Here is a 15,587-nt window from a genome sequence, read left to right as displayed (position 1 = left end):
GACGTAATTACGCGACATGAACGTCATCAAAAAGCTGCAAACCCCGCGATGAAGCCACGATGAAACCGCAGTTTTTGTAAGTTCCCGCAATTTCATCGCATAAAATTGCAGAAATATCCCGCATATTCCATCGCATTTTTTAAGAAAACGTGCCGCATAATTATAAAATAAAAGAATTTTTGTCCTGCAATAATCACAAAAAAACTCCTCCTGGTGTTGCAGCCTGCCCACTGCTTTCTGGACTTCTTCCGCCCTCCATTTTCTCTCCGTAACCCCGTAACGGTACACAAAAAATCACAATAAAACAGGAAACAGACATAATACAAAACAAGACCGAAAATCTCTCAATGACAAGGAAACAAAACCCACAGTACAGAAACAATCCACTGGGACATAATTTAAACAAGTATACATATAGGGAAACAGAACCTAATACAAAGAACAGGAAAACATGAAAACTAACTAACTCAATACACAGGGTAAACGGAAACCTACACAATGAACTGGGAAATAAGTAAACAGAAATATACAAAACAGAATACATACAGAAATATACAAACAAGGCAACAGAAATAGAACAAAATACAAAGCAGAACACTGAAACCTTGACACAGCCCTTCTTACTGGTTGTTAGTTCTTTGATTTCCTCAGAGCTGGCCTTTATAAACCGCTTGTTTAGGGTTTTGATCTCTTGCCTTTTGTTGTTTTGATCTTCCTTTCCCTTCTGTTTGGCTGCTTCTCCACTAATGCCAAAGCGTTCTTTGTCCGAGCTGTAGGTGATTGCTGTCAGTGAGTACTTTTTCCTTTCTACTGTCCCTGCTTGAGCAACTCCAAGACCTTTGTTCAGGTTCCCATCCAACCTGGACCATTCCTGGGCCTTCACCGGCTCAGGTGGACCTCCTGGGATGGACTAGGAGGTGATCCTTGTGTGTTTCTGTGGACATGCAGACACTGAGAGATCTCTAGGACTACTGTGTAAAATGCAGAACATCAACGAAAATCAGGGATGCACTGAATCCAGGATTTGGCTTTGGACGAATATTGGGCTTTTTGATGAGGTTCAGTTTCTGCCGAACCGTAGAATTTTTTTCTCCACTGAACCCTACACGCGCTACGCTGGTTGACGTAATGACGGCGCCGTTGATTACAGGAAGGTGTTTACGTAGGTGGAGCGTTCAATGCAGTAGGCTGTGAGAAAGTGAAAATGGAACTGGTGAGCAGAAAAAGTGTAGTTTGGCAGTACTTTCAGTCAAAAGAAGACCATTCAAGTCCAGCTACATGTTCAATTTACAATGCTGATTAGTCTGGTGGTGGCGAGGACCCTAAACTATACACAACATCACCGCTGTTACAACATCTGGTATGAAACATCTGAAAGAATACGAGTTGTGCATGAAGGAATCTACAGACAGCAGCCAGAATGCAGCAACTTCAGGTACAGCAAAGGAAGGACAGTCACGGCTAAAAACTGGTGTTAACCAGACAACCATTACCAGCTTTGCTAGCCCTGCACCCACCTACTTTTACAGTTAAAATTAAATAAAATGAAAAATACACTGCTGTGGACGTTGTTTACTTCCTGTTTACTGTGTTAATGGACTGAGGATGGAGTAGGATTCAGTATTCGGTTTCGGATTCGGCAGAATCTTAACCAGTGGATTCGGTATTTGGCCGAACCCCATGAATCTGGATTCGGTGCATCCCTAACAAACATACCATATTTTATGTAAATAGACCCTGTCAACATGAAATTACAGGGTTTTTTTTTAATACACGTGCATGTATTTGATTATTCTCCTCAGATGTCCCGCAGCTGTTGGTGGATAAAGATTGGGTTCCCCCTGAGCAGCAGGAGTGGAGCTCCAGTCTGGACCAGGAGGACCCAGAGCCCCCCCCACACATTAAAGAGGAACAGGAGGAACTCTGGACCAGTCAGGAGGGAGAGCAGCTTCAAGGGCTGGAGGAGGCTGATATCAAGTTCCCGTTAACTTCTGTCCCTGTGAAGAGTGAAGAAGATGATGAAGAGAAAGCTCAGTCCTCACAGCTTCATGGAAGCCAAACTGAGGAGAACAGAGAGGCAGAGAGAACAGAAGCTGATGGAGAGGACTGTGGAGGACCAGAACCAGCCAGGAACTCAGATCCAGATAGTCCTTTACAACCAGCTACTCATGACAAGACTGCAGACTCCTCCTCTGAAACAGAAGTAAAACCATTTTGTTGCTCATTTTGTGGTAAAAGATACCCTCTGAAGTCATCCTTAACAAGTCACATGATACTTCATTCAGAAGAAAAACGTTTCACCTGCCCAGTGTGTGAACTAGTTTTCAGTAGCAAAGGCAATTTGGTTATACACATGAGAATCCACACAGGGGAGAAACCATTTAGTTGCCCATTTTGTAATAAAAGATTTGCACAAAAGGGAAATCTGAGAAAACACATGACTCTCCACACAGGGGATAAACCATTTAGTTGTTCAGTTTGTGGTAAAAGTTTTGCACAAAAGGAAACTCTGAAAAAACACTTGATTGTCCACACCGGGGACAAATCATTTAGTTGTTCAGTTTGTGGTAAAAGTTTTGCGCTAAAGCAAAATCTGAAACAGCACTTGACTGTCCACACCGGGGAGAAACCATTTAATTGTTCATTTTGTGGTAAGAGTTTCACACAAAACCGAAATCTGAAAAGACATTTGACTGTCCACACGGGGGAAGAACCAGTTACTTCCAGCGTTTGAACGTGTTGGAGATTGTGGTGTAATGGACCATAGTTGATCCATATGGACCAACAGTCACAATTCAGAATGCACGTGAATCGCGGATTAATTGCAAAGTTTAACCATAATAATACTGTGAATTTTTTTTCTTTACTGTCCCTGTTGATTAAAGTAGGCTGATACATCTCTATGGATGGTTGCCGTGAAAACATAGAGGCAACGCAATTTTCTATGCAGAGCATGTTAAAAGCAGTTTATAGAGAGGATCGTGGCTACTGGAGGAGCGGAAGAACTCAAAGCCAGCTCTCAAAGCTCTGCTTTGGCAGACATTACGGTTTAGATTAGGCGACAAAAAGTGAGCGTTATGCGGTGACAGTTAAAGGAACACGGCGACTTATTGGGACTTTGTCTTAGTCACCGTATCCCCCAGAGTTAGATAAGTCCAGACATACCCTTCTCATCGCCGTGCGTGTTGTAACTCTTTCCAACGGCTCCACCGCTAGCCTAGCTTAGCACAGATCCTGGAAGGTAATTGGTTCCATCTAGCCTACTGCTCCCAATAACTGACAAAATAATGCCAACATGTTCCTATTTACATGTTGGGATTTGTACACACAGTGTGTACAAATAACAAGGTCACATGAGACCCAGACATCTTCTAACCGTATATAAACTGGGAACTATATTCTCAGAAGGCGAAAAAATTCTCTGTCCGGGGCTTCTCAGGTGCAAAGCATATCACTCCGCCCAAGTAGCAGAAGTAGCAATGCTTCGCCTTTCTGAGAATATAGTTCCCAGTTTGTATACGGTTAGAAGATGGCTGTGCCTCATGTGACCTTGTTATTTGTACACGCATGTAAATAGGAACATGTTGGTGTTATTTTGTCACTTATTGAGAGCAGTAGGCTAGTTGGAGCCAGTTACCTCCAGGATCTGTGCTAAGCTAGGCTAGCGGTGGGGGGCGTCAGACAGAGTTACAACACGCACGGAGATGAGAAGGGTATGTCTGGACTCTGGGGGTTACGGTGAATAAGCTAAAGTCCCAATAAGTCGCCGTGTTCCTTTTAACAGTTAAATTTAGGCACCAAAATAACTAGTTAAGTTACGGAAAGAGATCGTGCCGTGGATTAAAACACTCCCAAGGAACACGCTTTTCCGGGGTGAAAGTCCTTTGTTTTCCCCGGGAAAGGGAACTCCGCTCTCCGGCTTGAACGCGCTGTGATTTATGAGAGTATTGTGATCCGTTGCAGCCCTAGCTGGTGAGGGCAGCAGAAATAAATGAAGCTACGGAGCTGTTTGCTGAGCCAATAGTTTTCCAGCTGGATTGAAGTACTGAAGGCTAGACTTGGTTCAACATTATCTTGAAGTCTCTTCGGAATCCCAACCACAGATTGATGAGATGGTCGTCATTCTTGCAGCTATATAATTTGGATATTCGTCATATGCGCTGTCTCGTGTGCCTCTAGATCCTTAATTTCATGTTCACAACTGTTTTTTTTCTGAGTTATCCCCTATTCCCCTGTCTTTCATTGCCTTAAATTGCTCCAGTGGTACCCAGGGTTGCTGGATCTTGGAGACCGGTGGACTGCATTGGAGGATGTAACCAGAGTGGTATTTACATGGGACTATGGGTAATGTATTGGCCATCTAGCCAACTTGCCTTCGCACCTAACTTTAAGGTGTAGTGTTAATAAAAAAGAAAAATAGAGGTGTAGATTGTTATCGTGGTTCTTAGAGGAACCCCGTTCTTATGGAGGTGGGGTGTTACGACCCCTCCATTTTCTGCCTGCTGTTGGCTTCTCTGGCTTTTTTGAGCGAGCTGGCAGTTTGGGAGGGTTCGTTAGCTAATTGGTGGACACCTGTGTAGGCCTCAACCAAGACTATTTACACAAGTCATATCTCATTGTTGTAGCCTGGGAAAACCCTGACGAACTTCCGGCAAATTTGAGATTTGCTCTGCAAGTCCGTCTGGCCAAGAGCCCATTCAAGCCCATTTCCAATTTTTCCAAATCGAGGCACCAGTCTCAACCGTTGAGGCGGGCTTTACACGATGACGATAGCGCAGCGACGGCGAGCAGCTTTTTGTTTGCATTCAACGTGGCGGCTACCGAAATCGCTGCTACGTCACCCGGATCGTTGGTCTGATTGGTTGAAGGTCTATCCAATATCGCCCAGAGGCATTTGAGCGGTGTCCATTGGTGACGCCCCTTTGGAAATGGGCTGTGAATGAAGCTTCCCCAGACCCACTCTGTTACAGCTGAGAAGGGTCTGGTGTCAACCAGGCTATCATTGTTGTGTCTCTGCCTTCTCCCTTCGTTTCACCTCCTCTCGGTTTGTGAGCTAAAGACTGTTTGTCTGATTTTTAAGGTGATACAGAAACTAAAATGATCCTTTTAGCTTAATCTGCTTTGGTGTCTTGTTAAATTACTAACGTTACCATAAATGACGACGCTGTAGCGGAAATGTCCGTCAGTCATTAACATTAGGCTACCGGGGATTTGTGCTCTTATTTTTCTAATCTGTAAATAAAAACGTATTAGCTAACATTAGCTAAGTTGATGGTAATTGTTGATTTTGTTTAGATGTGCCAAATTGTAATTTTATAAGTGATTATTGGTCGGACTGTTGAGCTAAAGCTATGCTAGCGGCATATTTATTAAATACATATTTTAAAATTTGACTAAAAGACAATTATATTTTTAATCGCAATTATTTCTGAGACAATGCAGTGCAGCAAAATTTGGAATTGTTACAGCTGTACTTCCAGGTGCTGTCCTAAATTTACCCAGATCAATGAGCTTCAGAATGTGACTTTAAAGCTACATTGTGTAAGAATTTCTCCCATCTAGCGGTGAAATTGTATATGACAACCAACTGAATATTACGGCGTTTTTCCATTACATGGTACCTGCTCGACTCGACTCTACTCGCCTCGACTCGACACACTGTGCGTCCGTTTTCCATTGCAGATTTTAGTACCGCCTCAGCGTAGCTGGTCGTCTTGCCGGCTCGACGCACACACCAGCGCACAAGTATAACATCAGGCCACTTGAGCTTGTTTTATAGTTCTGTGGAGGCTCCACGCAGAGCTTTCACCGTAGCCTGTGTAATATGTGGCCTGTTGTATACATTTGTCAGCTGGTGTGTGCGTCGAGCCAGCATGTGTGTGTGTACGTAGGATGCGGCGAAAGCTCTGCCTGGACTGGAGCCTCCTCAGAACTGTAAACAAGCGGCGCCGTAGTAAACTGCCGTGACCTAACGCGACACACACACACAGAACGTGGAAGGTGTGTTGTTGCCAGAAGACACAATTTATTTCAGAAGAAGCTGGAGGCAGCAAAAAAACAAACAGGTGGCTAAACTGTTTAAAAATAGCAGGTTTGTTCAGGACACCCCCGTCTGTCGCTTTCACGTCACCTTTTCGGCTCGCCTCAGCTCGCTGGGAACCTCGACTGAGGAGGTACTAAAAGAAGTACCTGTTAGCAGGTACCAGGGACTTTTTTTCGTAATGGAAAACCAAAAAAGGCGAGTAGAGTCGAGGCGAGTCGAGCAGGTACCATGTAATGGAAAAGCGCCATTACTTTCTAGCCCTTCCTCCTACGGTGGCCGAACCCGAAATGATCTTAGTATCTCCATCGTTTACACGCAGCTGTTCTAGCCACTCCAATATTAACTTTGGTCTTGTTGCTTTGCCTGTCGCGTTGCCGTTTTAATTCTCTTTTTCGTCACGGTGCGCAAGAGGGCGAAATGCGGAGGTATGTCCCTCTTACCGTGGATTTCCACAGGATGCAGAACGTCTGCGGACCGGCTCCGCTGAGGAACGGCTGCGTGCTCCGCCGTCCGTCAATACCCACCAGGTCCGGATTTGTTGCGTAACGGCTGCGGCCAGCCGACCACGAGATCTCGCGAGTTCACGTATGTTCGTGCGATACAACAGGATGTAGTTTCTATAAACAGAACCACAAAACCAACAACCGTTAGTTTCCATCCAGAGGAGTAGAGGGGGAACTACTCTGAGCTGTGTTTTCAAGGTGTAGTGCAGGGAAATATGATCCGCCGTGAGCACGCTGGATTTTATTTTGAAAAGTAACCGGATGTTTTATTTTGTTTCTGTGCTCGACTTCCTGTCCCGCACTATCTGAATTGTGCTGAAGTGCTGCGGAGCTCTCCGTCGTCCGTCAAAAATAGAAGCTCTGGTATCTGCTCCGGAGGGCTGCGGACTGCCGGAGCTGGGACGGAGTCGGGACGCAGACGTTCTGCAGTCAGTGGAAATACACACACTGACCTTAATGGAAACCTAATGACTCCGTCGACGTTCCGCATCCAGTGGAAATTGCCGGGTAGGCTAATGTATTTTAAAGATGGAGGCGCTACATGGCGGCCGTCATTCGAGCGACTCGCTCGTATATATTCTGAATGATTCTGAATGGCAGATTCTACGCTTACAAGAATACTTTGATTAGTTGGTGGAAGTAATTACACATGAATGAGCTCATATTTGTAAAAGAACAGACGGTTTTTTGCTAAGAATCAATTAAAAAAAATTACACAATGTAGGTTTAAGGATAATGGATTTGTCTGTTCCAGATATCCAACGTTATTGATGATTCTGATTGCTCTCATTTGTAATTGCATAATGACAGTCGGGTTGGTTTTTTATGCGTTTCCACAGATTTCCACACAGTGACTTAGATATGGCAGTATGAGTGTATTATAGAGTATTCAGTGATTTACTGTCAAACATATATCTTGATTTATCCAGTATTGCTGTTGTAAATATTATATTTGTACTAGAGTGCAACACTGTTTTCCTATTTGTGTGACTAACCTTGAGACAATCCTTCCTTCTGTCCTTTCTATCTTTTGTATCTTACTAAACCTCAACTAAATGAATGGAGCGATTGTTAGAGAATATGTATATGCTCGTGTGTCTCATTAAACCTTCAGAACATTGTGAACTGAACCCTTGCTTCGTGTCACTTTGTTCTCCGAGCTCGCCACTGCTTTTTAGAGTCTGCTCACGGGGGTCAAGCCAGCAGAGCAGTGTTTCTCAAATGGATGCAGGTGTCCCCCTAGGGCAGGGGGGGGGTCAAACTCAACTTCACTGAGAGCCAGACTGGAGAATAAGGATCACATCAACAGTCAGACATGTTTAGTTTATTAAAGGAGAATTCCGGCCAATTTTTACGTTAATCTTGATCGCTATAGCTACGCGAGTACTTTCGATAGAAAACACCCTGACCCAAATCAGTGCAGGTAACACGGAGTAGCTGCAGCTACGTACTACAAGCGTCCACTGAGCTAAAACGGCAGTGGTCGGGGCAAGTTTTAGAGTGCCTTTGTGCCTCTTAACAGACACAAAATGCAATTTAATATGTCTGTGCCACATGAACAGGGCCCTTACGTGTCAACAAGATGCGTTTTCAACTCAGACATTGTTTAAATTCACCTACCCTGGTCCCTGTCTCGATCCTGCTGGTAGCTAGTAGGGATGGGCGTATCGATGCTGTGGTATCGATAGATCGATATACTCACGCTACTCATTTGGCATTGATTTCCTTAAAAAAATATCGATATAAACTAAAAAATAATAATTGGGGATGTATGCATCACTTTCAGCTGTTTTAGATTACTTACTTAAATTACTATGTGCCGGGACACCCCTGCACCTGGCGGCGTATTGAGCTGGCCCATGTCACGTGACAGGAGACGAGCGAATGAGCGTCAACATGCGATACAGCCATAGACTGTATATAGAAGGACACAGCCGACGGCGACACAGTCAAGGCCATTCCAGCACTAATGCGGAAGCCGGAGGTGTTATTTATTTTAATTTTAATTTTATTATGTATTGACCATAATACATTTTGTATAAATAGTCTGTATTTGTCTTGTGATTTGTCTTAAATGTAATAATATTTTTACTGACAAAAATTGCCAATAAGAAATTAACGGTATCGGTATCGATACCGATGAAAATGCAAGAAAAAGTATCGGTATCGAATCCTAAAAGTGTGGTATCGCCCATCCCTAGTAGCTAGCTTGCCCTACTAGCTGATAGCTGCTAGCTGCCGTCCGGTGAGTGTATTCAGACAGGCTTCTGTGATAATCATCACAATAACAATCCACGGAGCGGCGGTGGTGTGGCTATGTGAGGGCTACTCATGTGGTCCTTGGGGGCTACCTGGTGCCTGCGGGCACCGTGTTGGTGACCCCTGGCCGACGTATTGCACAACTAACAATATGTTAGTTGTGCAATACGTCGGCTATTACGTATGTAGATTTGTGTTCACCAATTTCTACAAATTGTTGCCTGTTTCTTAAGTAGCTACTCACCCAGTCCAATCCAACCCCTCTCTGATACCATATTTCTCTAGTTTATGAAAATAGGAAAATAGGGGAGGGTCATGTCTTTTTATTCTTTGTTGAGGGGAGGGTCATCCAACATTTTTCAGTCCGGGGGGGGGGGGGGGGTCACCCAACTTTTGTATTCATGAAACAGCAACATTTCAAAGTGGCTTGTTGGTGCATATTTTTCCATGTAGCTCTTTTAGTTTCGGCCCTCCTTCGCTACCAGATGGGTCTGACCCATGAGTTTGCTGGGGGGCAGGAGGAGCTGCCCCCTGGTGGCTGAAACGGATAATTGCATTGTTTAAAAAATGAGTGGAATAATTACGTCTGACATGATCAGATATTTTATAAATATCTTAAATAACACAAACAACTAAATGGTGGTAGGTAATACATCTGATTTCATATACTGCAGCTTTAGTAAAAAAAAAAGTATTTCCTGGCTGACGATGGGAGCAGCAGGACGCAAAAAACGAAAATGACTGTTGCACTAGTCTGGACATCTTACCGTGTCAAGGTTGCAATAAAGGTTTCCTAAATGCCACATTTGATGTCAGCTTACTAATTGATTGCGGGTCTTGTGTAGATTTGGACTTAGGTTTATTCCACTTTGTTTAAACGGCGAAGTGGAGGAAGCCTAGTGACGAGTCCATAGCAACCAATGTTGAATTGGTTATATCCCAGCGTCCTTTGCTGAATGGTCTCAATATTTTATTGTTTTATTTCATGTGAATACTAGTTTACTAGAGGAGTAACTTAGTATTTGAAGTAATGCAGTAATGCAGGAAGTGTGCATGTAGTTTCCATGCTTATTGTGTTTCCACAACAATGTTAGTGAGTAAATCTACTGAAATGGCCACCACACCATAACAGAGGAGTGGGATGCGTCAGATGAGAATGCAGAAGTTTAATCACATATGTCATGCCCAGGGAAGTTTTGAGCATTAATGATTTCATTTCCTGCATTCTGACACACTATTATGCCCCAGTTTGTGAGGGAAATCCCTTTATTTGGCCTATGTGAAGAAGAAAAACACAGATGACATTTCAAAATATACCAAAATTACAAAGCAAAGTAGCCTATTGTTGTGTGTCATTGGGCATTTTTAAGTATCACGTATATTACACCACTGCATTGAAACACTTACTTAATCCCCCTGAGCAGCAATTTGAGATAGTGAAACCTAAAGAACCAAAAATTGTTACCTGGGTGGAAGCATCGTGGATTTTATACCTGCGACAGGATTACCCTTCTAAAAAAAATAACGATACCTGGAAATATTACCTAAACTGACCTGTGAGATGCAGCAATGTGCCGCAAGGCATCTAGTCTGCCGGAAAGCCATGAGAAGAAGATGAGCTTTTATTTTGAAAAGGCGCTACCGGAAACAGTTGCATTTACCGTGGCTACTTGAGCAATGCAATTCCTTGTTGTTGTTAACCGTTTCCCTCGCGTGAGTCCTTCTCTGTCCGTCACGTAGCTCATCAGATACAACCGGAGTGAACCACCGGAGCCCGTATGTTTGGATAAACTTGTTCAAATCGACTTTGTGTACATATCCACGAAGTTTTACTTCAGGCGCATCTCCGTTAGCCTAGAATGCTAACTGGAGCTAGCGTAGCTGGAAATACACGGAGACAGAATTTGGCCATTTGGTCATAGGAGAGCAAACTGTGTTTTTGACGGAGTTTGTTCGGAGGAAAAGTTTCTGTCATTGCGTGAAAAATGTCTAAAGTCCAAATGCTGAGAGCGTTGGTGGAGCAGCGACTAACTGCGGCTGCTGAAGAGATATTTGGGCTGTTTGAAGGAACGATAGCAGAGTACGAGGAGGAACTTTGTCGTTCAAAAGAGAAGAACGAGCGACAACAGAAACTGCTGGACGCTGTTTTAAACCCTCAGCTTCGGTTACACAGAGCAGGTTTGTTACCTTTACTTCTTCTCTCTGTTCACACTCTGGTTATACTGACATCAGACAGATATGGGTCAACTTTCAGAGCTTCTGTCTCCTGAATCATTCTTCTTCTTCTTCTTCTTTGGGATTTTACGGCAGCCGGCATCCAAAAAGTTGCATTGCTGCCATCTATGGAACTAGCACCGCAGTGCATTATATCCTGTTATACAGTCCAGTGTCTATTAAAAATTTAAACAAACAACGTTTTCCCCTCCCACTTGATCCTACTTCTAAAATACTCTTCAGAGATACTTCTTCCAAACCAATTTCTCGCAATTCTCTGAGTAGATCTAGTCTTTGTCGGTCATAATTTCGACAAGATCCTGAATCATTCAATAGCGCCGAGATAGAAAAGGTGGTGCAGCGGCATAAACCGACCCCCCCCGGCGACCTGTGCCGGTGTTACACCGAAATCTGTGACCCATCGAGATCGGTCAAATTAATAGATGTGTGTCGCGATATTTATCCTGTCGGGGTCCAATTCACCCTCTTTGACCACAAGACAAAGACCAGTATTGACCGAATTTATGTTTCTAATCATTTTAAAATGTTGCATTATGGTACGGTAATTAATGATCTTTGCACTGGTCACTTTACTCAATTTGCACATCTTGTTAGTTAAACTTTGTAATTGTTGTATTGTTCATTTTTGATTGTTGTGACACATAGCCTAATGTATGTTTAATGTAGCCTATACTTTGTAACCTGTAAAACTTTAATAAAGCTCTTTATAAAAAAAAAAAATTAAAAAAAAGTTATACTGACATCAGACCGATATGGGTCAACTTTCGGGGCCCCTGTTTCTCAGCGAGGCCGAGTTCCTCCGAGCGGCACTCGTTCTGGGGACATTCTTCTAAAACGCTTAACATGAAAAAGATTAATGTGGTTTAATGTACTTAAACAACGATCAATGATTACCAAATTCCTCTCTCATATTGCTCCTCATAACCACTGAAAACTGTCAAAAAAACCCAAACCCAAAGTCCTTTTTATGAACGTTATGAGTTGCAATATGAGTCAGATAACGGCCATAATAATTGGACTTTGGGTTGGATTTTTGGACAGTTTCCAGTGGTTATGAGGAGCGATATGAGAGGGAAATTTGGTGATCATTGATCGTTGTTTAGGTACATTAAACCACGGTAAGCTTTTAAGAATGTCCCCTCGTTCTGCGAGAATCAGTGGCAGCAAAAACTGTCCTGTCCTGTTAGTAGTGTCCTGAGGAGTGTCCCGGGACAGTCAGACACTGTCCTGTGACACCCAGACACTGTCATGTACACTACAGTCATGGGAGTCACAGGACAGTGTCTGGGAGTCACAGGACAGTCATGGGAGTCACAGGACAGTCATGGGAGTCACAGGACAGTCATGGGAGTCACAGGACAGTGTCTGGGAGTCACAGGACAGTGTCTGGGAGTCACAGGACAGTCATGGGAGTCACAGGACAGTCATGGGAGTCACAGGACAGTCATGGGAGTCACAGGACAGTCATGGGAGTCACAGGACAGTGTCTGGGAGTCACAGGACAGTCATGGGAGTCACAGGACAGTCATGGGAGTCACAGGACAGTGTCTGGGAGTCACAGGACAGTCATGGGAGTCACAGGACAGTCATGGGAGTCACAGGACAGTCATGGGAGTCACAGGACAGTGTCTGGGAGTCACAGGACAGTCATGGGAGTCACAGGACAGTCATGGGAGTCACAGGACAGTCATGGGAGTCACAGGACAGTCATGGGAGTCACAGGACAGTGTCTGGGAGTCACAGGACAGTCATGGGAGTCACAGGACAGTCATGGGAGTCACAGGACAGTCATGGGAGTCACAGGACAGTGTCTGGGAGTCACAGGACAGTCATGGGAGTCACAGGACAGTCATGGGAGTCACAGGACAGTCATGGGAGTCACAGGACAGTGTCTGGGAGTCACAGGACAGTCATGGGAGTCACAGGACAGTCATGGGAGTCACAGGACAGTGTCTGGGAGTCACAGGACAGTCATGGGAGTCACAGGACAGTGTCTGGGAGTCACAGGACAGTGTCTGGGAGTCACAGGACAGTCATGGGAGTCACAGGACAGTCATGGGAGTCACAGGACAGTGTCTGGGAGTCACAGGACAGTCATGGGAGTCACAGGACAGTCATGGGAGTCACAGGACAGTCATGGGAGTCACAGGACAGTCATGGGAGTCACAGGACAATGTCTGGGAGTCACAGGACAGTCATGGGAGTCACAGGACAGTGTCTGGGAGTCACAGGACAGTGTCTGGGAGTCACAGGACAGTCATGGGAGTCACAGGACAGTCATGGGAGTCACAGGACAGTGTCTGACTGTCCCACGACACTCCTCAGGTCTAGGCCTGCACGATTCGGGGAAAAATATGAATCACGATTTTTTTAGCTTAGAGTTGATATCACGATTCTCTGCCATGATTTTTTTCTCACGAAGTGTAATGTTTATTGCACACAGGAACTATAACAAAACAAAACAAATTGGCGGTGCTAAACATAGATTTGTTTTGGCACCTATTGCACATCACCACAAGCCTGTACACATAGAGGCTTCAATGAATAGAGAAAATAAAGGGCATACTGGCCATTTAAATACAGTAGGCTACCAAAAACAGTGACATATAACACACTGAACTAAACATGGCCCTGATACAGACTCTATCTGAACTCCTTGAACATGTCTTTACATAATTAAAACATGTTAATCAACATGCTGCAGCTGCAGCTTCAGTCTCTAGAGAAATGGAGTTTGTCAATTGCCGATTTAAGTACAGGATCAAAAACAGAATGATATCTTAGCACACTCTTTAACTGCTTGCCTTTCGTGTCTTCAAATGCCCCCCCAAAAAAATCAAAGACATTTAAAAAATTATATCGCGAACAGGGGTGAATCGAGATTGCGATTTTATAACGATTAATCGTGCCGGCCTACTCAGGACACCACTAACAGGACAGGACAGTTTTTGCTGCCGCTGCTGCTGGGATCGGCACCAACGGAGGACATGCCCGAGCTGAGGTGTACAGGTGGCAATTTGACGGCAAATCTCCAGGAAAACCCCCACAGGAGATTAGTGTGTGCATGGTGCATGACAGGTCAGGTGCCGTCAATCCGTATCATTAGTTTTGTAAAGCTCTATTTTTTTGTTTTTCATTCATTTTATTTAATTACATCCGCCGAGGAAGTAATGCCACAAGCTGCCACAGGGTGTCAAGAGTCACCTTCATAGTAGGCATTTGATTGAGGGAGATGCTATTTGTACCCAGTTTTTGTAGCCTAAACCTAACTAAACTGTGAACATAATAAGTCAGCTAAATGTAAAATTAGGTTCCTTTTAATGAGATGCAAACCCCAGTTTCCTGGGTGTTTGACCCATTCATCTGCCATGATTTCCTGCCTGATGCTCTTTGTAATATTCTTCTCCTCAGACGTCCAGCAGCTGTCGGTGGTTAAAGCAGAGGTTCCCCCTGAGCAGCAGGAGTGGAGCTCCAGTCTGGACCAGGAGGACCCAGAGCCCCCCCCACACATTAAAGAGGAACAGGAGGAACTCTGGACCAGTCAGGAGGGAGAGCAGCTTCAAGGGCTGGAGGAGGCTGATATCAAGTTCCCGTTCACTTCTGTCCCTGTGAAGAGTGAAGAAGATGATGAAGAGAAAGCTCAGTCCTCACAGCTTCATGGAAGCCAAACTGAGGAGAACAGAGAGGCAGAGAGAACAGGAGCTGATGGAGAGGACTGGGGAGGACCAGAACCAGCCAGGAACTCAGATCCAGATAGTCCTTTACAACCAGCTACTCATGACAAGACTTCAGACTCCTCTGAATCTGAGACTAATAACAGTACAGACTGGGAGACTAGGGAACCTCAGTCAGGTTTAAACCCTCTGCAAAACAATGAAGTAGCTGTAAGCGATGTAGAATGTAATACTGGAAACACATCAGTTAGCTCCTCTGAATGTGCTGGAAGCTTTGGCGGAAATATCTTTGGATTCAGTCACACTTTGGGTCAACACACGACAACCCACACAGGGAGGAAATCATTCAGTTGTTCAATTTGCAGTAAAACATTCGCAGACTCCAGAAATCTGAGACGACACATGTCCGTCCACACAGGCGAGAAACCATTTATTTGTTCAATTTGTGGTAAAGGCTTCGCTCGAAAGGCACATCTCCGGCAACACCTGGTCATCCACACAGGTGAGAAAACATTCAGTTGTTTCTTTTGTGAAAAAAGATTTGGAGAACGTAGCTCTCTGAAACGGCACCTGATTGTCCACACAGGGGAGAAACAATTTAACTGTTCACTTTGTGATAAAAGATTCGCACTAAAGCAACATCTGAAACGGCACTTGCTTGTCCACACGGGGGAGAAGTTATACGCTTGTTCAGTTTGTGATAAGAGATTTGCAGACCCTAGTGGTCTGAGACGACACTTTACGGTCCACTTTGCAGAAACAGTTGCTCAGCCAATTCTTTTCCAGCAGAATTAAAGGTCCTATGACATGGCTTTTTGGATGCTTTTATACAGGCCTTAGTGGTCCCCTAATACTGTATCTGAAGTCTCTTTT

The 15,587-nt window shown here is 44.3% G+C and overlaps 2 protein-coding genes and 1 long non-coding RNA gene across 5 annotated transcripts in view; 2 read left to right on the top strand and 1 right to left on the bottom strand.

Annotated features, from left to right (window-relative positions):
- The window catches only part of LOC116036341 (endothelial zinc finger protein induced by tumor necrosis factor alpha-like), a 22,466-nt gene extending 19,563 nt beyond the window's left edge, over positions 1 to 2,903 (top strand). The window contains exon 3 of the mRNA XM_031279869.2: positions 1,800 to 2,903. Within this exon, the coding sequence (XP_031135729.2) occupies positions 1,800 to 2,734 (935 nt within the window). The 3' untranslated portion in view covers positions 2,735 to 2,903. The remainder of the gene's footprint in view (positions 1 to 1,799) is intronic.
- LOC118495517 overlaps positions 1 to 5,324 on the bottom strand; it is a 26,830-nt gene extending 21,506 nt beyond the window's left edge. Inside the window, exon 1 of the long non-coding RNA XR_004897963.1 lies at positions 5,062 to 5,324. This is a non-coding gene — a long non-coding RNA (uncharacterized LOC118495517). The remainder of the gene's footprint in view (positions 1 to 5,061) is intronic.
- The window catches only part of LOC116036354 (zinc finger protein 454-like), a 20,348-nt gene extending 4,761 nt beyond the window's left edge, over positions 1 to 15,587 (top strand). Inside the window, exons 2-3 of one of the 3 annotated variants that reach the window (XM_036003660.1) lie at positions 10,854 to 10,983; positions 14,452 to 15,587. In XM_036003660.1, coding sequence (XP_035859553.1) covers positions 10,854 to 10,983; positions 14,452 to 15,509 — 1,188 coding nt within the window. In that variant the 3' untranslated portion in view covers positions 15,510 to 15,587. Of the gene's footprint in view, positions 1 to 10,448; positions 10,984 to 14,451 lie in introns of those variants that run through there. The other 2 variants (XM_031279882.2, XM_031279883.2) reach the window with 2 other exon arrangements.

The sequence above is a fragment of the Sander lucioperca genome, chromosome 7 (assembly GCF_008315115.2).
Source record: "Sander lucioperca isolate FBNREF2018 chromosome 7, SLUC_FBN_1.2, whole genome shotgun sequence".
NCBI classification, from domain to species: domain Eukaryota; kingdom Metazoa; phylum Chordata; class Actinopteri; order Perciformes; family Percidae; genus Sander; species Sander lucioperca.
Note: the sequence above shows the minus strand (reverse complement) of the source record. Positions and strands in the feature narration are given on the sequence as shown.